General features: G+C 34.5%; 2 protein-coding genes across 2 annotated transcripts; one reads left to right on the top strand and one right to left on the bottom strand.

Moving 5' to 3' along the window:
- Positions 1–2,430: 2,430 nt before the first annotated feature.
- On the top strand, positions 2,431–11,738 carry LOC137735465 (NADPH HC-toxin reductase 1-like). Its single transcript, XM_068474892.1, has 5 exons — positions 2,431–2,611; positions 2,703–2,872; positions 10,520–10,732; positions 10,969–11,339; positions 11,560–11,738. Exons 1-5 carry the CDS (start codon positions 2,500–2,502, stop codon positions 11,717–11,719), a joined length of 1,026 nt encoding a protein of 341 aa, XP_068330993.1. The 5' UTR covers positions 2,431–2,499; the 3' UTR covers positions 11,720–11,738.
- A 36-nt stretch (positions 11,739–11,774) lies between these two features.
- Positions 11,775–14,336, bottom strand: LOC137735464 (probable WRKY transcription factor 53). Its single transcript, XM_068474891.1, has 3 exons — positions 13,663–14,336; positions 13,420–13,548; positions 11,775–12,639 (listed from the first exon to the last, which is right to left on the bottom strand). Exons 1-3 carry the CDS (start codon positions 13,986–13,988, stop codon positions 12,024–12,026), a joined length of 1,071 nt encoding a protein of 356 aa, XP_068330992.1. The 5' UTR covers positions 13,989–14,336; the 3' UTR covers positions 11,775–12,023.
- Between the last annotated feature and the right edge of the window lie 8,001 nt (positions 14,337–22,337).

Consider the following 22,337-nt stretch of genomic DNA (forward strand, 5'->3'; position numbering starts at 1 on the left):
GTTCATCAGAACTCCGAAGTTAAGCGAGTTCGGGCAAGAGCAATCCCATGATGGGTGACCCACTGGGAAGTTCTCGTGTGAGTTCCCAAAAACAAAACCGTGAGAGTGTGGTAGGGGTCCAAAACGGACAATATCGTGCTGCGGTGGAGTCGAACCTGGGATGTGGTGAGGGCCCGGGCGGGGATGTGTCAAAATAGATAACTTTTATTTTACATTATTATTTTTTTTAATAAATTACAAGAGACTTGTTGAATACTTAAATGAACACACATCATATGCTTGTTCCCTATGTTTTCATTATGTTTCAATACTCCATAATATATATGTCATTCTATTTTGTAATTTATGATGTAATTATATATATTTAAGTATAAACAAACATTTATTTACACAAAATATAACAGATTGACTTAAATCTGTCTAGGCGCTAGGCCTCAGCCAGCCGCCCAATTAGTGCCTAGCATCTTTTAGAACCTTGACAATAAGATTTGAGAAAATTAACCATATGTTGTAGAAATCCTAAATTGTTTACAATTTATAGTACTTTTTTTTATTTTTTTTATTTTAACAAACGATATTTTTTACACTAGGGAAAAGGGGTGGGCTTAGCCTCATAATGGACTAGTAATAATATGGTTCCAATTCGCCTTTGGCGAGAATCGAACCTAAGACCTCTTACTTACAAATCAAGAGAAATACCACTAGACTGTAATTTAAGTGACAATTTATATTACATTCTGTTAATTATGGAGAGGATTCTCTGGATTAATTAATTCTATTATAACAAGCAATAATATCACAACTTTGTGTGAACTCGTTACAAACATATCATCCTCGCATCAGTATGAATCAACTTTGTACCAATTGTTTATACATAGCAGTATACACAGCTGGGAATAAAAACCGAAAATTCCACTTTTGTTTCTTCGATCACTTCATCTGAGAGTTGCTTCCACACCTTTGCCGGCAAGCAAAAGCCCTTCGAGTCCCCAATCATGGGCTACGATGTCGCAATAAAATCACAAATATTCTTCTACAAAAAAATTGGTTGTACATAGCAAATGTTCCTAAATTTGAAGAAAAAGTGCTTTGAACCCCTAAAGTTCTTGGAAGATGTTTCAGTACTAAATTGCTCATTCATTCATTCCTTTTCTCATCAGTTCTTCACTAGGAGTGAGGATCCTCGCCGGATTCTCTTTGTGAGGATTCCGGAGATTCTCAAATCACATATGTTCATTGTATATTGTGAAGTCATAAATCATTGTAAATTTTTTTATTTAAAAAGTCGTCTCTGATATTTTGGGAGCCCTGTGCAAATTTGATAAAAAGGCCCTCATTTAAAAAAAAACAAAATTGGACAATATATTCTTACATTAAAGCTCAACAATCAATATTTAAACTTAATTGAAATTAGCATTTTACTCTTACTAATTGAATAATCTCGAATATAAAGTCATGATTTAGAGTTCATCTATTAAAAAAAATAAAATTGGAGCACAACTGAAAGAGAGATATGGAAACACGTTTGCTTACAAATCATATGTAAGATATGTGACTTACTTTCAACGGAAAAATTAATGGGGTTATAGTGAGATGTCAAATTAATGATTTAAAAAAATTGACGTGACAAATCACTTTAAATTTTTTAATTCATATGACAAATTCAAAGAATTACTCATTTTCTTTCAGCCAAGAAATTATTGTACCCAAATAATGAACATGCCAAATAAATTATTTTCCTATGATCAGTCGATTGTGGCAGTTCAAAACTCTTATTTAGTCAAATTTGATCAAGACTGCAATGTTATTTCTTTAAACCAGCTAGCATTAGTCCACTTGGATCAAAAAATTTACAAATCAATGAGACTAGAAGTCAGAAAAAGAAGGTAATGACACACATAGAGATAGTATCTTACACATTACTCAGTGAGACCAGACTCTAAATTCTGCGCAACATAAAACATGTTATCCCTCTTGTAGTCAATGCATGATTTCCACTTGGTACATCAACTTCTTGATGGCATGACTTCGTTCTGTGTGCGGATACTCAATCCGACAACACACTCTAGAGCGTTTGGACCGGCCTCTTTGTGACTCTGCTTCCGCATAGATCAGCCGCAATCAGAAAATTTCGCTAGATGCATTGTGGCTTCATTGTGATTAGTTTATGTAAAACTGATACAAAAGGCGCTCAATTTCTCACCTAATCCTCTACTGCGTTCTTACGCGAGGTTTAAAATATCGCTCTATTTTCTTAAGACAATATTCATCAGTTCAGTTCACTGATTGGCCTAAAGTCTTATTCCAAAAATCGTGCATCCAGCAGGACTCTTTTGGCATTATATTATGAGTGCCAGATTCACCAATTTAAAAGCCAATCTTTTACAATAAAGCTCATTTTAAATTTATAGGTACCTCAAAAGAGACAAAACAAAGTAAATATTGTAAAGTTCAAATTTAATTAAATCCTCGGATTGCCTAAGTTGCTCTGATTTGCAAATGGAGTGCTGCAGGGTTTGTGTTACAGGAGCCTCGAGCTACCTTGGTTCTTCACTTGTCAAAAGGCTCTTGGAGAAAGGATACACAGTCCATGCAACACTGAGAAATCTTGGTTCTCTTCCTCTCTCTCATGCTCTCTAATTTTCATAGATTAATTAAACACGAAATTAGTTAATTAATATGGTGAATATGTATTTGTGTAGGTGATCCATTTAAAGTGGGACTTGTTCAAAGTCTTCCTAAAGCAGACAACAGACTGAAATTGTTTGAAGCAGATATATATAGTCCTTATGACTTTGAACAAGCAATTCAAGGCTGCAACTATATTTTTCACTTGGCCACCCCTTTGCAGAATGAGCCCAAGGATTATCAGGTTTTATTCTAAAACTTCCTCAACCTCTTATCTCTTATCCCCCACCCCACCGACCCGACGGTTACATAAAAGATAACTCAGAGCTATTCCGATCCTAATTCATTTCTTAGTCGTCTTATCTGTTCACTGAAAAGTAAAGAAATCTAGAAAATCTGGAAAGGGTGTGAAACGATCTCAATTTTTCTTCTTCTGGGTAACACTTCCAAATATTTTCATCAAAGGTGGCTCTCATATTAGTCATCAATATTTGGTTAATTATATTGATAATTAGTTAGGATATGAGGATTGATCAAACAACCCACTTCAAGCATGACTTTAGTTGACAAATAAGATGAGAGAATTTGAATCAATCAGATCCCTTGATGGTAGGAATTAGCAAAGTCAGTCAGTTTTCACGTAAGATTAGCCTAGCCTATTTAAAGCCTTGCATACCATCTGTGAAAAGATACTCGAGTGGCAATAGGCTAGAAGATCACTTAAAAGAAGAGAGTGTTGAGGCTTAATGTTGTCGTAAATGATGGATAGCAGAATGGAGACTGTCATTGCAGTCAAGGAAGATCAATGGAAGCTGGATTGCAGTGGAGTTTCAGTTTTGTTCTCTGTACATCTTTGTAACTAAACAATTGTCATTGACGGCTGAGATTAGAACTAGCTTATAGGCTAGGATTATGCCATCTGTCATAACATACGTTGTTCTAAGTTGAACCCGTGCAATGCATGTAAGCTTTGCTTATAGGCTAGGATTATGGCATCTGTCATAACGGCTACGGTTGCTTGGGACACCTTCAAGCAGAAATATAGAGGTGATTCTCAAGTTTGAACTGTGAAATTATATGGTAATAGAAGAGATTTTGAATATACTCGAATGAGAAATGATGAAATGATATCTGCTTGACTAGATTGTTTGATTTTGTTAACCAAATGAAGATGTATGGTGAGGAGTTGTAAAACATGAGAATAATTGAGAAACTGTTAATTAGTCTTACTCCTAGGTATGATAATATTGTCTCTGTGATTGAGGGGACTAAGAAGCTAGATGAGATTTTCTACTGAGGTTGTAGCCACTCTAAAAAGATTTGAGCATAAATTGCTAGATATTGTTCACAAGGTAATAGTTCTAAGGGAAAGAAATTGTGGAGGAATAAGAAGAAGAATGAGGTTTTAAGAATGGTAACATACCAAGTGCATTTGTGAAGCATGGTGGAAATAAGGAAAATCCTAAGGAGGTGTGCAAATAATGTGATAAATTACACTATGGCACTTGTTGGTTCAAAAGCAAGCTTAAGTATAATAGATATGACAAATTTGGTCATATAGCCAAGGACTGCAACAACAAGGTGAATCAACTTATTCATCATGCTAAACATGTAGAAGAAGAAGCCTCTATGTTCTATGTTTGCAATTCTTTGAGAAGAACAAAGATAGTGTTTGGTACATTAATAATGGATGTAGAAATCATATAACATCACAGAAATCCTTGTTGATTAATGTTGACAAATCTATGACATTCAAGGTGAAAATGGAAAATGATGATCTTGTGCAAGCTACAGGAAAATCTACCTTGGTGATTTAAAACAAGAATGAGACTAGATATATCAAGGAAGTGTGGTTAGTACCCGGTCTAGATGAGAACTTGTTGAGTGTTAGGTAGATGGTATAAAGTGGTTATTTATTGTTATTTGGTGATGATATAGTTGGTATTTTTTTAAGACAAAAAATTGGAGTACTTGGTGGCAACAATTCAACTCATTGGTAGTAGATGTTTTCCATTGCTCATGAAAAATGTTAATCATATTGTAAGAAAGGCTACAATTCAAGATGATGTCTGGAATTGGCGCAAAAGGCTTGGACATTTAAAGTTCACAAGTTTGAAATTGTTGAAGCAAAAGGAGATGGTCTAGGGACTTCTTGAATTGACAAAAGAAAATGGAGTATGCTTAGGGTGTGCTATTGGAAAGCAACATAGAGAAGCTTTATGTAGAGAATCAACTTGGAGGCAGAATATCCTTTAGAATTGGAACACTCTGATGTTTGTTACCAAATGCAGGTTACTATAATTCCAGCGGCACTCTACCGCCCAGCACCTAGGCGTTACCTAGGTCGATTTTTAGAACACTGCATTGAATCAAGTGGAATGGTAGAAATCCAAGATCTTGCTCAATTAGAAGGAGAGTCAATTATCCTCAAGTATTTTAGGACTCTCAAACTAAATTGGGATAATCTAGCTCCGGTGGTTCAGCACATGTGAAAATGAGAAGTTTGAGTAAAGTTTATGTAAGATGCAATCCATGCATAGTAGAACCTGAAAGATTTGAAAAAGTAGTCAAGGATGAAGCCTGGTCCAAAGCTATGGATGTTGAATTGGAAATGATTGGGAAAAACTAGAATTAGAAACTTGTTGACAGACTGATTGAGAAATTTGTGATTGGTGCCAAACTGGCTTTCAAGACTAAATTGAATCTTGATGGAAAAATCCAGAAACACAAGGCTAAGATTGGTGGCCAAAGGTTATTCACAAAAGCCGGGAGTTGACTTCAATGAAAACTTTGCGCCAGTTGCAAGGCTTGATACAATAAGGACTCTAATTACTCTTGCTGCACAGAGAAATTGAAAGTTAAATTAGTTTGATGTGAAACTAGCATTTTTGAATGCAGTGTTACAAGAAGAGGTATATATGGATCAACCTAAGGGCTATGTGAAACCATGAGCAGAAGACAAGGTCTACAAACTCATGGATTGAAATAAGCACCAAGGGCTTGGTATGATGAGATAAAATCATTGTAGACATTGAAATTTCAGTGAAATAAATGTTGACCAATGTATTAAAATTACAACCTTTATTCATTTCACCTACATCACACACTCATTTCACCTACAACTTCCACTTACTTCACCAACCTCACACACTTACTTCACCAACATCACACACTTATCTCACCTACAACATCCACTCACTTCACCAAAAAAAAAGGATGGTGGTGATTCATTCTCTTGGCCTATAAATAGCCTTCTCCATCAAAGGAAAAAAGGGAGGAATTTACATCACACCAAAACCTTGAAGCTTTGAAACTCTAAAGCTCAAGCAAATCCCGAAGGATCAAGAAAGCACTCTTCGTTCTTCGTCAAATCCTCCTTCAAGATCAAGCCCCAACGGCCCTTGAAGAACTTCCACCAACTCAAGATCAAGCTTCGACGGCCCTTGAAGAAAGTGTTAATTGTTCATCATCCGTTCATCCTAAGATCAAGCCCCAATGACCTTTTGGATCAACAATCTTAACAAATCCACACATCCAATCATTCTTCAAGATTAAGACCAAAAGCCCTTGAAGATCCGCTCATCCATCAACCTTCAAGATCAAGTCCAAAAGCCCTTGAAGAAATCCGCACAACCATTATTCAAGATCAAGCCCAAAAGCCCCCTTGAAGACCCGTTCATTAACCTTCAAAGATCAAGCCCTGAAGGCCCCTTGAAGAAACTTCAAACCGTTTATCCAAGATCAAGCCTCGACGGCCCTTGGATCAATCACACATCCACAAATCAACACCTTATAGAGATCGTATCAGAGGATCAAATTACAAAGAGATTGTAACCCGAAAATCATTAATTAATATAAACATATTATTTTGTACACGTATTCTTGTTTCAGGAAAATTCGTGTTTACAATCATATCTAGTAAGTTGTGGTTTTCATAGAAGTTCTAGTGAGGCTAAACTCTTAATCAAACTCATAAATGATGAATCACTAATTGTGTCCATATATGTGGATGATATTTATACACTGAAAAATTGTGCAGAATTGATTAGATAAATCAAGGAGAATGTGATGGACAAATGTGAGATGACTAATCTTGGCTTACTTTATCATTCTTTTGGGATGGGAATAATTCAAACTGAGGATAACATCTTCATTAACTAAAGGAAATATGCTCTTGCACTCTTGGATAAGTTTGGCTTAAAGGATTGCAAACTTGTCAGCATACCACTTGCAGTGAATGAGAAGTCGAAAAGAAAATGTGGTAGTGAACTTGCAGATGAGGCTCTCTGTAGATAAATGAGGCTCAAGTTTGTATTGGAAGATTTTGGTGAATTACAAAATGACGCTACAACTTTATGCTGTGATAATACTTCTGCCATAGTCATGACAAAGAATTCAGTGTTTCATCAGAGATCAAAACACATAAATAAAAGATATCACTTCATCAAAGATCCATCGCAGAACAATATCATCAATCTGGTGTAGGGGTAGGCATAGGTCGGGCCAGGCCCAAAATTGAAGGAACCGGACCGGACCTGTTTGTAAATAAAACAGGGTGGGGGTGGGATGGGTTTTGGATTTTTCAAAATAAGATCCGGACCTAACCCGGCCTTTTTGAAACGAGTCAGTTCCCACAGGTCCCCACGGGTTCAAATCTTCACTCATGCCTTTACTCCTTCTTGCCACTCCGCCACTGCCGCGACTCCTCCGGCACACCATCCACAGCAAAAATGATCAAATTACGACCACCACGAGCCCGCCCACGCTCCCTGTGATTATCTTAATCAGTTTTTCAGAACTGCTTCACAAGGGATTAACCAATATAATTCAGAGACTAAAAGTGGAAGGTTCAGATTTCATAATTGCTTCACAAGAGATCATATAATTCTGTGGGGCCCACATCATATATATTGAACCTTAATCCTCTATCCATCAGACTGCAACTATGATCTATATATGAAACCAGATGGTAAAAAGTAACTTACTGATCGATGATGGAAACCAGATTGTCTGGTGGGACTGATCGACAGTGGAATGGGATCGGTGAACCTGTTTCCTGCAAGTACAGGACGTAGAGGTGGTGGAGCTCGAGTGGCGACATTGGGATTTTGCCAGAGATTTTGTTTCCAGCGATGACGGCGACTTTGAGGCAGTGGAGGTCGAATATGGAAGTTGTTGTCATTTAGGAAGAGGGATTTGAGGCTAAAGACGCTGACGTTGAGGGATTTGAGGTTGAAGACGCCAACGTTGAGGGATTTGAGGTTGAAGTTGCCGATGTTAAGGGATTGAGGGTTCATGGGATTTGAGGGATTTGGGGAAAACAACGACATTGGGGAAAACGCCGGAGAAGTTGTTGTCATTTAGGAAGAGATATATGAGGTTAATGAGGCCGGACTCGGAGCTAAGCATGGAAACGGTTCAGGCCGGGCCCCTGTTTCTCTAGATTTTAGAACCTGCCCTGCCCTGCTAATTCCATGGAACCGCCCCGCCTCATTTGGTGTTTATAATTTTTGGACTCACCCTGACCCGCAAATCCAGGACCCGTTTGCCCACCCCTAATCTAGTGTATTATAAATCAGAATAATTAGCAGATATTTTCACAAAAAAGCATTGCCTAAGGATCAATTATGCTACTTGAGAAATTTGCTTGATGTTAAAGCTGTAGCAACCTTAGAAGGTAGTGTTGAGGCTTAAGGATTGTTGCAGAAAATAGATAGTAGAATGGAGACTGTCATTGCAGTCAAGGAAGACCAATGGAAGTCGGGTTGCAATGAAGAGTTTCAGTTTTGTTCATTGTTCATCTTTGCAACTAAACATTTGTAATAGACGACTGAGATTAGAACTAGCTTATAGGTTAAGATTGTGCCATCTGTCATAACATATTGTATTTTAAATTGAACCCGTGTAATGCATGCGAGGTTCCTTACATGAGCTAGTGTGTATATATATAATGGTAACTTTGCCATATTTCCGTCAACACATGCTTGTGTGAAGGAATGAGGCTGTAATTGAATTCAAGAAATCAGATAGCATCGTCATCTCTGGCTTGCTTACACAAGCTAAGCGTGTGTATGTGTAACAATAACTTTGACCTATTTCCTTCAACACATGCTTGTGTGAAGGAATGAGGTTGTAATCAAATCCAAGAAATCAAAGAGCAACACACTCTCCATTGCTCACCTTACTTCGTCTTCTTCTCTTCCAAAATTTTCAGAATCCAATTTTTCAAAACCTATGGAAACTATAGAATTCAACAAAGAGTTAAATGAGCTTTTGGTTTTGCAGTGCTGCTAAAAAACTTATGTTGAACGATCAAGGTTGGAGGTTAGTTTGAGATTTCATACATTTTGCATTGAATTAAGTAGTGCTTGTGGGTAGGCCTTCCTTTCTATCAAAGTTTATTGTAGTTGACGGTACCACTATGTTTTCTTACCATTACAAGGGGACGGATTGATACTTATAAAATGCAGTCACCTAACTTTAACTAGATTTAAAAGACCTTTTATCCAAAATGATCATTGAGATTAGTATAACTCCTCACGTTGGTCCCTAGGATTTGAAATTGATACAAGTGGTCTCAAAGTTTGTCCATATCAATCATTTCAATCATTCTGTGAAAAATCTCTGTTAAATAAGGATCAAAATGATAAAAATACACTCAATTTAATAAACAATGAACCAAATGATATGACAAAATTGAGGGTATTTTTTATTTTATTTTATCCTTATTTAACGGAAAATTTTCACGAAATGACCAAAATAATTGATGGTGGACAAACTCAGGGACTGGTTCTATTCATTTTAAATCTTAGGTACCAAAGTGAAGAGTTATGATCATTTCAAGGACAATTTTGGCTAAAAAGACAATTTTAAATTACCTTAAACTGGTCTTTTTTTTTTTTTTTTTTTCGTGGGGTGGGGGAGGGTGGTAGTGTCACATCCTTTTTGGGTGAGGTTAACTACATTTCTAGAGTACAGTCAAGTTTATTAACGATATAGACAACCATATTGACACAGTAAGGGAGACAGGCCGTGTTAGACATTTTGGAGGTTCTATGCGAATTTAATAAAAATGTCATTTTTATTTAGAAAGAAATGTGGACAATATATTATAAAGAATTCAATAATCAACATTCAAACTTAATTGAAATTAGCATTTTTTTCTTAATAATTGAATCATTTCAAATTGCCATGAAATTATGACTCAAGGTTAATCAATGAAAAAAAGAAGCACAACTGAAAGAAAGATATAGAAATACGCTTGTGTTTGTGGAAGTAAATAATACACAAGTTGGTTTTTTATAACTATAAAAAAGTGGAAGAAAGTAATACACAAGTTTTTAATACCAAAGAAAAGTGGAAAATTTATTTATTTATAGGCTCCACTTAATCAATTGTAATGTAGATAATCATATGATGATGATTTTTCTTCTTAGTCAAAAACTTTTTTATAAAAAAAATTTATACTCATATAATATAGGGAGGAGGACAAATTTTAGGAGCCCTCGGAAACTCAAGACCCAATGCCACTACACCTTTTGCGCACCCCCAACACTGTCTCTGAAGACAAAATTATTGACAAATACAACTTAAGATAAGTATAAGAAAAACAAAATGAGTTTCATTAATTGATTTTGGGATTAGAAGTAGAACTAGGTCAACTGTACAGATCTATTCTCACGTTTAATTTACTGTAAGTTTTAACAATGAATTGATGAAACTTCCTAAGCAATTCGATGCAGGATATTCCTTCTATAGTTATCACTTGCCATAGAAGAAAGAGAGTTAAAAAAAATGTACACTTATATTTAGCATATTTGATATATGTATTCGATATACTATGTTTACTATGTTAACTTAGACAGTTCCTTATGTTTACTGTTGAACATAGTTCAAGGACATATCTGAAGCTGCAGTTTCTGGGCTTAACAGCATAGTGAAGTCTTCCATCAAATCAGGCACCATAAAGCGATTCATTTACACAGCCTCCGTGGTAGCTGCATCACCAGTCAAAGATTCTGGAAACGGCTTCAAACAATTCATGGATGAGTCCTGTTGGACTCCCCTTAATCTTTCAATTCCTTTTGCCACACAACCAATGATGGTAAGCATCAAATTTATGACAACCAATAAAATTGTGAAATCCCTTAAGAAAGTAGTGCTATTGTCAAGTAGCGGGTAAGAAGAAATCACCACCATTGATGGATCAAATTTCTACATGCATGACTGATGCTAGCATATTGCGTTCTAATTAAGAATGCCATCATCAATCATTTGTCAGCACTTTAATTATTTTCGGGGAAAAAAAACCACGAATAAGTGGGTAACATGTATTTGTAGGAGTATACACACTCAAAGATCCTTTCAGAGAAAGAAGCGCTGAAGCACATTAGTGATGAGCTTGAAGTAGTTAGCATTGTCTGTGGCCTTGTGGGAGGGGATACATTTCTCCCTACTATGCCTAACAGCATGAAAGTGCTCATTTCTCAGATCACAAAAAATGAGAGGAGGTACAAAACCCTGAGATTTTTGGAGGAATTGTTGGGTAAACTTCCATTTGTTCACATTGAAGATGTCTGTACGGCACACATATTATGCATGGAGCAGCCTTCCATCAGCGGCAGATTTCTATGTGCCGGTGCATATTTGTCATCAGCAGAAATAGCATCTCACTGGGAGAAAAATTATCCAGATATCAGAATTGCTAAAGAGTAAGTTACTACACAAGTTATTATGAAAACTCTAGGGAATTGCTACATTGGCATTCTAAAAAAGTAATATTGCACTTCTCAAAGCGCAATTTCTCATGTATGTTTTTGGAAGAAAAAAGTGTTTGATGACCATTTTAGTGTGCTAGTAATAGCTTATGTATTCTATAATGGTTCCAAACATTATGCATCCAGAAGTTCATTGAGTGCTGTTTTGTTTTAGGTTTGTTGAAGATATAGAGAGAGAAATTTATTGGGGTTCTTCAAAGCTGAAGAAAATTGGATTCAAGTACAAATTTGGTGCCAAGGAGATATTGGATGGAACTCTAAAGTGGGCACAAAAGATGGGTGAGTATGCTTCCAGCCAAGACCAAAGCATCTGATCACTGATCAGTCAATTGTGGTAGTTGTTAAGATTTTGATCTTATTAACTCAAAATTTGATCAAGACTGCATTTTATTTCTTAAAATCAGCACTAACCTCTGGGACCAAAGAATTTACAATTCAATAAGGCTAAAAGTGGAAAGAAGAAAAAGAAAGGTAAAGACACACAGAAATGCTATCTAACACACTACTTCTAATAACTGCCTAGACAGAGGAACCTCTCTTCCCAAGCCTCATTTATCTCTCTGCATTTTTTTTTTGTTGGGGGTGGGGGTTTTCTTTCCAAAGTGGAGAAGGAAAAGGTTAACATTTTAAGCCAAAATAATCTGGGTGAAATTCCAAATCATCAATTGAGAAATCAAAATCCCCAATTGGTGAGTTGGTGACTGAAGTTGGAGCTGAGATTATCTCCGTGAGACCAGATTCTGACGTCTGCACATCATGCACTAGTCCGAAACTGCTCACATGGCACGGTGACACTGTCAAGTAGTCCGACTCAAATGTTGCTGCTGGAGATCCAAATACTGGAGCATAGTTATCCATCAAATTGTTCTCCATCATAGTTGCGCAAAAAATATGGTCCCCAATATCTTCGGATTCAATCGGAGTGGAAGGGAAGGAGAATGATGGAAATATATCATTCTCTCTAGTGTCCAAATGGTCAGTTTTAACCCTAAGCCCTGCTCTTCCGAAACTGAATGACATCTCCGGTGAAAATTGATTCGGTTTCTCGACTTCTAGGGTTTTATTTTGGTTGCCTTTGAACTCTTCTTTAACCCTAGCTGACTGAGAGACTTGGCTACAAGTATGGAACCCCCTGTAGGTTAGCACAATGGTTGTTGGGTCTGCATCTGATTTCTGTACTTGCTTGGTCGCTAAGCAACCCTGTGTGCCACGATGTGTGCATCTGTAGTAGCCTCTGCAACGCAAGAAAACAAAAACCCTCTTTAGAAATTAATTTCTTGTCTCACTAAATTTACATGTATTGTAGACCACCATTGAAAGTGAAATATTAGATGGCATTTTCTTGAGTAAATATCAACGGTCCCAAATTGAGCCAAAGCACAAACAGCTGTTTTGTGGTCCATACATGGTTTTGGTGTATACACGGTAGTTTTAGGCCGCCCATAGAACAGGTTTCGGACTTGGATCAGTGACCAGGGCAAGAAATGTTTAATGTTAAAAGGTGCTGCACTGCTATATGCTTAAGAATTGTCAAACCTATAGGCCAAACAAAAGACAAAAAACAGTACTTGTAGACAGACGCACTTGCAAAAAAATTGGTGTCACATAAACCAAGCTGTCAGCAACCAGAAGCTTTTAGTATCCAGTTACAGTCACATTTGGATAAGTTCTAATTTCTAAGAACTTTTCTCCTTCATGCAATTGTAGAAAAAGAGATCATCATCTTTCTGTAATTTGTGGATATAATTTTTATAGCAAAAAAGAAGAAAAAGAAAAGGTGTTTGTGTTTTTCATTAATTTTCATGTGCTGCATATATTTTAGGAGCAGCCCGATTAATGAGTCACTGACTAATTGATTAAATCAGACTCGTATGATAAAAAGCAAAAGGTAATTTCCCACTATGAGCAAATAGAGATTTGACTCGTGTGATGCAATATGACCACGCTTCTGCACTTAACTTGGATTCCGTCGTTATAAATTAGAATATAGACTTCAAAAAGTAAAAGTTCTCACCTTGGATGATTAGTTCCAAGGATATCCTTTTGGCCATATTTTCTCCAACTATACCCATCATCAAGACTCCCATCTAACTCTGTTCCAGGGGAAACCTTCACTTCCTTAGTCCACCTGGGCATTGTTTTCCTGCAACACAAAAAAAATCCCAACAATTTGATCAATATCCAATTTCAACAACTAAATTTAACTAATAAAAAACTACCCATTTAAAAAAAATTAAACACCAAATAAAAAAATGACCTCTTCTTGAAGGAATTTTTGTCCTTGCAATCTTGGTCAGAGAGCCCACTCAGTGGGCTACTATTGCCAAATGAAGTTGGTGATTCCAACATACTTTCATGAGCTGGGATGTGCTTGGATTCTCCATCAGAGCCATCCCCACTGCCTGTGAGCAGTGAGAGTGCCTTGTCATATGAAAAAAGTATCTTTGAAATCAGAAAGTCTTTTGTTTCTTGTGGGGAAGAATGGTGGAGTTGGCTCAGCAGCTGCTCCGCCAGCTCCTTCCCTTGAGTTAGCTCATTGGTTAGACTCTTCTGCTCCCACTCCATGCTCTTCCTCTTCTCCATTTACAAAAAAAGTGAACTTAAAAAGAAACTAAAAATAATGCTTCAAGCACTATAGTTGTGATAATTATGGAAATTATGGATAAATTTGAGCTAGAAACACCAAAGCTCCCAAATGAAGATTGATAGGTAGTTTGCTTAAGTAGTGAGAGAGAGAGAGAGAGAGAGAGAGAGAGAGAGAGAGAGTTGTGATGTTATGGAGAGAAGGGAAACGTTGTGTGCTTGAATTTGTTAGTGAAAGTGGGAAGAAGAGGGGGTGGATATAAGGGGATGAGAAAAGATGATGGGAAAAGATAAGGAAAAGAGACAGATTTGACTGAAGAAAACTTAACTAATTTGATTTTCTTTTGGCCCTAAGAAAAAGAATAGATTTAAAGAGAAGGCAAAATAGTAGAGAATTAAAGAGAAATGTGTACGAATAGTAGAGATTTAAAGAGAAATGTGTACGAAAAGTCTTGGCGACCAATTCAACCCCGAAAATTATTAGACTCACAAACTCTCTCTCTCTCTCTCTCTCTCTCTAAAAGAAAACTGTAGTAATGACGGCGAGAAGCAACGCGGAAGAAGGTTTGAAGTTTCTAGGTCTTATCCCTGTAGGGTTCAACAAGTCCCTTTTAAAATATTATTGTTCAACTATTTGAGTATTGTTATTAACATTTTAAAATATCTGACGCTGTTTTGTTATAAAGCATAAAGAAGCAAATTCACTTGAAGAATACATAATAACTTTTTAAGAGTGTTAATGGCAATTAGGAATCACTTTTTTATATATAAAAACATATGTTCACTTTGGTTCTTATTTTTTATATAAGGCTCCAACTATAATGCTTTGGTTTTGTTGATTGATTTGAATAATTACTTATGGCGTCTTTTATCAAATGAATTTTGTTGATACACATATTTTTCGAGATGCTAACCATGTTGCTAATAAACTAACTTTGTCAATTGAATTTTATTTGCGCTAAAATAACTTTATCATAAAAATAGGAAATAAATAATAAAAAACTGAAAATGACGTTGATGTTGGAGCTTTTGCTTACGTTGATGTTGATAGACAAAGCCCTGCGAGGCACGAACTCGCAAATACAAATATGAAACGCCCACTTTTTTTCTTTTTTTTTTTTTTTTTTTTTTTTTCGTATTGGAATATAAAATACTCACTTGAATATTTGCTTGAAACTTTGTTTTTTCTATTACCCCTGGCCTGCATGTTAAATAAATACTATAATACATATAATATGTTTTCATTTTCAACTCTTCAACTGGCTAGTTCCATGGTGGTTATTGTGACATGGATAATACTTGCATCCGCTATGTAGGATGCACATATTCTCTTTTCACGAATATCGTATCTTGATTGAATAAAATCAACGATTAGAATCGTTTAATTTATTAATCTTTATTCGAATTCGAGATCGTTTAATTATTCAAACACATCAAATAAATAGACGATTTATCATGAATATGTTACTTGGTGCGTATATCATTGCTTTGTTCTCTACATTTGAACGACTAAATAGTTTCCGATATGAAATTATGAAGATTAAAAGATTGAATGTTTCCAATATGAAATTATGAAAATTAAGAAAATGAATGATTCCCGTTATGAAATTTATACAATCAAGATACATTATTTTCAAAGAGAGACCCAAGAATTGATGGATGATCATATGACACTTATAATATGTAATCATCCATTAATTCTTGTTTTTAAAGTTATCTTGTTGTTTTCTGATTACTGGTTTTTTTTATTTACTTTGATTTAATGATGATGTGAAATTTCATACTTTTTAAAGGGTTTTACTATTCACACATTTATTTTTATTTTTCACACACTCTCAATTAATTTCTATTATTTGTTCTTCTTTCGTTTTTTTCGATCTAATGGTTTAAAACTAAAAAGAATGTGTCGAAAATAAAAGAGACATGGATAGGATTACCATTTTCAAATTAACTAATTTTATCACGACCTAGCAATCTAGCTCATGAGGAGAAACCGTCCATAGATATATATATATATATATATATATATATATATATATATATATATATATATATATATATATATATATATATATATAGGGAATTGTTATTAGCACTCCAAAAATCTCATTCTACACTCCAAACTTTCTATATTAGAAAAGAAAAATACACTTATGAGGAGTGTAGAATGAAATTTTTGGAGTACTAATAACACTTCACTATATATATATATATATAAGCAAGAAATTTTCTTTTAAAGCCATCTAGAAGATTAATGAACATCACAATCGCAGCTTAGAGTATATAAGGAAAAACATAATTAATTCATCAAAAAATAGATAGATAACTAAAGTGAATAACCAACATATATCGAATTTTTTAAAGCACAAACAGTCAAGTTCAAGACTGTCAGTTTGTAATCCAACATATAGGACTTTCCTTTCCTGAGCTCAGAAATTTGAGCCTCCTGACCAAATCACACGGATTATTAAATTTTGATCCAACGGTTACAAACAGGAATCTTTTTAAAAATTATAATAATTGCAACCATTGAATCAAAATTCAACAGTTCATGTGATTTGATCAGGAGGCTTAAATTTCTGAGCTCAGAAGAGGAGAGGATCCAAATCCCAATATATGAACATCTACTACAGTTATTTTCCTATATATCATGATTTTCGACCTTTTAACTATTTTCTCTGCTACGTACCATGTAGAAAACCATTACATGCTAAAACCTTTTAGTCTTATCTCAAGGGATAGAAAGTAATTGGCTTTGCCTCCTACTTTCTTAACATTGCAAACAACATAGATGATGTCCTCTTGTTTACACTAAAGGGTGATAATTTTTACACACCCCGTTTTATTTTTATACACCATATTTTGCCTCACGCACCATCAAAAATTGTTAAACAATTCCCTTTTTAGTCTCATTTAAGAACATATATTAACATATATATTGATACGTGACTTGTCCCTTTGCTTATTTTTTATTCTGTTCTTTTCAACGTACTTGAAAAAACAAAATAGTCAAATAAACCTATAGGGCTTAAATTTAAACACATGACATATAACATATTCTTCACATGACTTATCCAGTTAAGCCACCATTTCATCCAAGAAACAAAGAAGCCCTCATTATTGAGCATGGTAATTTTTAACCTTAATAAAACAAGTAATTGAGTTCTCAACATGGTAGTTAAAAGAATAATAAAACTAATATGAGTTGGAAGTGCACTTGTCGAAACAAATTGGTTTAAAGAAAGAATTTTATTCTTTTTTTATGAAAAGCATGTGGTGATTGCTTCTACTGAATTCCCCATTTATCTTGCAATTTGGGAATCTTAAAGCTTAAGATACTAACATCAAAGCAAGTGTTTTTATTCCTTAATACTAGCTGTTGCAATTGCAATAGTTCAATGCATTATTCCTCTTGTTAACTTTTTCTTGTTGCTTGCAACCTTATTTTTATAAAATATTAGGAAGGGTTAAAACGAAACAGAATCTCGGTGCATGATTAAATATTTTTAATCACGTGTATTACACACTCTTGCTCTGATTCATTTCATCAATATTGAAATGGATGCAGACTTGCCAACTACTAAACTAACTACATATTTCTTGTAGATGTAGACTTGCCAACTCGCGATCGAGCTCAGTTACACAGTTGAAATGAATGTGGTGGTTTGGTGTCAAACGCACTGCTGACTTCTACACTTGAGCAACTGTGGTTGAGGAAAAAATACCTCTTGTCCTAAGGTTCTAGAAACTTGAAGACAAGGTTGCCTTTATTGGGAAGTTAAATAAATAAAGTTTTGGCTTTCAATGTGTTGAACACTAAGTAAATTGAGTAACACCTCACTTTGCTAAGAAAGCTAATGAAGTGACCTCTTTCAGTGAGAGAATCAAGGGCTTCTTGCCGATAGAGACTTGGATAGGTAACCAATCGAAATAGAAGCAGTGTTGTTAGTCCAAACTAAAGATGCTCCTCGATCGCCTAGTTCTCAGGCTCTATTGCTATTAATCCAAACTGAAGATGTTGCCGGTTGCCAACACAATGCTATTAATCCAAACTAAAGATGTATTGACGAAAGGGTTATAATAATTAGTATTTTTCTCAAGGATGTGAGAAGGTTTTGCATGGAGCGAGCTTCTGCATAGATCATTTGAGTTTGTGTGTTGATTTGAGGAGACTTTTCACGTTGCACAACTACTTCTATTTATAAGGGTGGATTTCAACCAAGCTTACTGAGGTAGAGGTTTGACAGGGTTATACCTTTTCGGCACCCACTTGGATATTCTTGACATTATCTCTTCAATCCCCTCTTGAACTGAAACTCGATCTCTAGTTGGTCTCGGCTTCTTTGACTTGAACTAGGATTTTGAACCTAGCTAGTCTCTTTATGCATTTAGTTCATTCTTATTTGATTAGTCATGGGTTTTGATTCCTAGAATAATTCGAATCTTATCAAAATCCGATATGATCTTTAGCAATTTCAATTCAACCAGGACTCGACTGAGCCACGTCCAAGTCTAATCGCGTAGTAATCTTACTTCCATTAGGTCTTGGTCGAATCATGTCTTTATGAGCTAAAAAAGCTAATTGGCCTGAGGAATCACCGTTGAGTCGAGAACCATGGTTTCTCAACTCGAGTTGCCTCATCTCAGTCCAAATCTAATATCTCAAGCCCAAAAAGATATATATTGTATAAGAACATCACATCAATAGTGTGAATATCAAGACTAAGTCTCAAGAACTTGATTAAGATTGTGACAATCTTTGAATCTAGGGTCGAAAAACATGTTAGAACAAACAATGGCTATCAAACAAAACAAGCTTCTTTCAATCTACATTGCTTTCTCGGTATTTAATTGGACCAGATGCATACAAATTTGAACAACTTTTCCATGGCTTTCCGTTGCCGTCAATATCATAGAGACCACAAAACCGAGTTAATATAAATTTCCTAGAACCTGCCAAGTCATTGTGCAGAAATGGAAGAATAGTGAAATAAAACACGAATATTTCGGGTCCCTCCCTATGTTCCATTTTTCTTGTTCCGCAGTGGCCCCACTTTTTTTATCTTTTTGATCTAGATGAAAACCGTGTTGGTTGTTTTATTGCAGACGTGGACATAATTATATTAACTAAACTTGTTTTTCTTTGTAAATTCGAATTCAACTTATATACTTTGTATTAGATTTAAGTAAAATATTGTTTGTATAAAATAAAATAAAAAGTAATCCTCTTGTTGGTATTTTCGGTTGGGGATTCTTTATGAGATTGAAATTAAACCAAGTCGGAAAAGGCAAAATATTGTAATGACGTGAGATGTGAACCCGACACAGTCCGTTTGGACATGTTTCCTTCCGACTCGGTTTCAAAGACTTGGTCAGAGCGTTCAAGGGGTTCGTCTTAACTCTTTCATTTATAGGAGATGGAGAATTTGAGGGTTTTTAAATCCATTGATTCCATCTTTAATTATCTTTCTTTCCATGATAAAACATTGCTTTTCAAATATAAAAAACAAATGGATATCAAATTCTACCTAGGGGTTCTATCCAATTATCGCATTACTCATGTCAGATATGCGTCATGACACGTAGATAAGCCAACTTAACTTTATTTTCTCAATATGATTTTTATTAATTTTGAGATTTCTGAATATTATCTATGACGCCTTACTTGATGATTGTAATGCTTAAATATCAATAAATCACTATTGCTTTTACTCGGAAAAAAAACAAACAAACAAATGGATACATCATTTCCCAAATTGGAGATTAATTAAGAAACTAGATCCATCATTCATCCATACAGTCAACAAGGTTAACCAAATTTCGTGATTAAGCGGTTAAAAGATCGAGCAATAGATTAATTAAGGACAGTACTCGCATCCATATTACGAGTACAACTTCTAGTCTGCCTAAGTTTATCTGCAAAATAAAAACGTTGCAATAGTAATCGCATGTCATGACTCATCTAGAAACAAGTACACTTTATTTACCCAAATCTTGTTCGAAATGGCACTTGTATTTTTATGGGTTGACAAATACGCTCTTTTGAAGTTCTTAGTTTCGTTGTGCCATCCTTGTAAAATAAATACGGCAGGCGTACCTTGCTAGATATATAATAGAATACATTGACAAAGTCAAGTTGCCCCATGCCAAACAAAAAGTACTGATCTAATCTAACTATTCAAAGAGCAACACACTAATTGAATAAAATTTCCGCAAAGGAACAATTTGGAGAGAATAATGTTATTTAACAAGAGAATTATTACTGATATTTTAAAATTTTAATTATACACTTCTTATATGAGTAATATTTTTTTAAAAATCCGTTAATGATAAACGTCATACTTCTCTTATCTCTGTCTTAATTATATTTACCTATATTATTTTCATTTGCATTTCATATGTGCCACAGAATAAAAATCAAGGAAGTCACTACTACGAAACCATTTATTAGTGTCGCTATGAAAACTGATAATAAACATATATTATTGTTGGATATTAAGCAAAATCCGACAGAAAATGGATGCAGTGGCGGATATAATAAGCGATAGAATTGCTAACGTCATGAAATGAATTTTTTGACAGAAAATACTCTAAAACCGACAGAACTTGTGTCGGATATAACCGACAGAGAATATATTAATAATGAATAATAAGAGCATTCTTTGTCGGATAAAACTGACAGCAAATACTCTAAAACTGACAGAACTTGTGTGGGATATAATCAATAGAGAATTTATTAATAATGAATAAATAAGAGCATTCTCTCTCGGATAAAACCGACAGAAAATATATTAATAATAAAAAATATAAAAAGGACAATTTAAATAAACATAAACAAAACTAATAATTGAATAAATAATACTAAAAATAAAACATATATTCATATATATATATATATATCAGTTCGTTAATTATGATTATAATCTTTTACTATTTATACAATTTGTAAAAAAAAAGAAAAAATATACCTATATTTGACTTCCTTTTCATCTTCCTTAATCAAGCACCAATTCTTCGTCAGAGGAAAAATATACAATTTGGGATTCCATAGCTCCGAGTTCTCCATTGAGGCATTGCTCCTTGTTAATAACAAAAAAACATTGGTAATGCATATTTACAAAAAGAAAACCTACATAAAAGCTCTAAACAAAGACCAATTTTCAATTTATGCATAATATTTGATAAGGTATCTCAAGTCAAGATTCAAAGTACAAACTCGATTTAATAACATAATCAAAATTTACAACACAAACTGAACATAATACAAATAATTTAAAACGTACTGGTTTCGGAATGTTGCTCCTCAATTGTTCATCCATGGTGATTGAAGCGAGAAGGAGAAGGGGAGAAGAGAAGGAGAATGAAATGAGGAAAGGAGAAAAGGGGGAAGGAAGGGGGAAGGGAGAAGGCACCGGCACAAGGAAGAGATGGAAGGGTTTTATTTTGGAAAATTTTCATTTCTGTCAGTTAAAACTGACAGAAACATTTTTTTTTTTAAATACAAACGGACAAAAACATTTTCATTACTGTCGGTTATAACCGACATAAAAAAATGGCGGCAAAATTCCTTCCCAAAATTTTAAATTCCCCCCAAAATTTTGTTATGATTTTAAAAAATAAAATAATAATTGTTTGGTTTAATAAATAAATAAATAAATAATATATATTTAAATAGAACACGTTTTTAAAAATTAAATAAATAATTGTTTGGTTTAATAGATAATAACCCATGTAAAATATGTGAAAAAGAAGCAAAAAGATAATTGTACAATGAAAATGTCATGACACAAACTAAATATTGTCTAATCAATACTTGAAAAATATAAATAAAAATTTAGCATAAATTACTTTTCCCACTTCAAAATTTAGGCAAATTTAACGGAGATATGCATTCTACAAAACTAGTTTCAATAATCTAACCATCAAACTTGTTAATTAGTAGATACTACAAGATTGTATACGTAAAAAATCGCAAAAAAAAAAAAATTCAGAGATTAGGTAACGGAACAAAAGTTTTCGACGATTATAAACGAAAAATCACAATTTAATGGTTATTTTAGCTCCGGTTTTGATGATTTTTTTACAACTACACTCCTCGACCCTATAAGAATGCAATGAATGAATTCAATCTTCAATTTAAAATATTTATTCTAGTGGATACCACAAAATCTTATTTTATACTTAATGGAAGTATAATATTAATTCTCAGTGTTTGTTTAATCTACCGTTTTGACGCGATATGCATTCTACCAAACTTTTTTCAATGATCCAACTGTCGAACTTATTTGTACACATTCCAAGATTTCATATATAAAAAATCGTAAAAAACAAACATTCAGAGATTACATA

The sequence above is a fragment of the Pyrus communis genome, chromosome 5 (assembly GCF_963583255.1).
Source record: "Pyrus communis chromosome 5, drPyrComm1.1, whole genome shotgun sequence".
Taxonomy (NCBI): Eukaryota; Viridiplantae; Streptophyta; class Magnoliopsida; order Rosales; family Rosaceae; genus Pyrus; species Pyrus communis.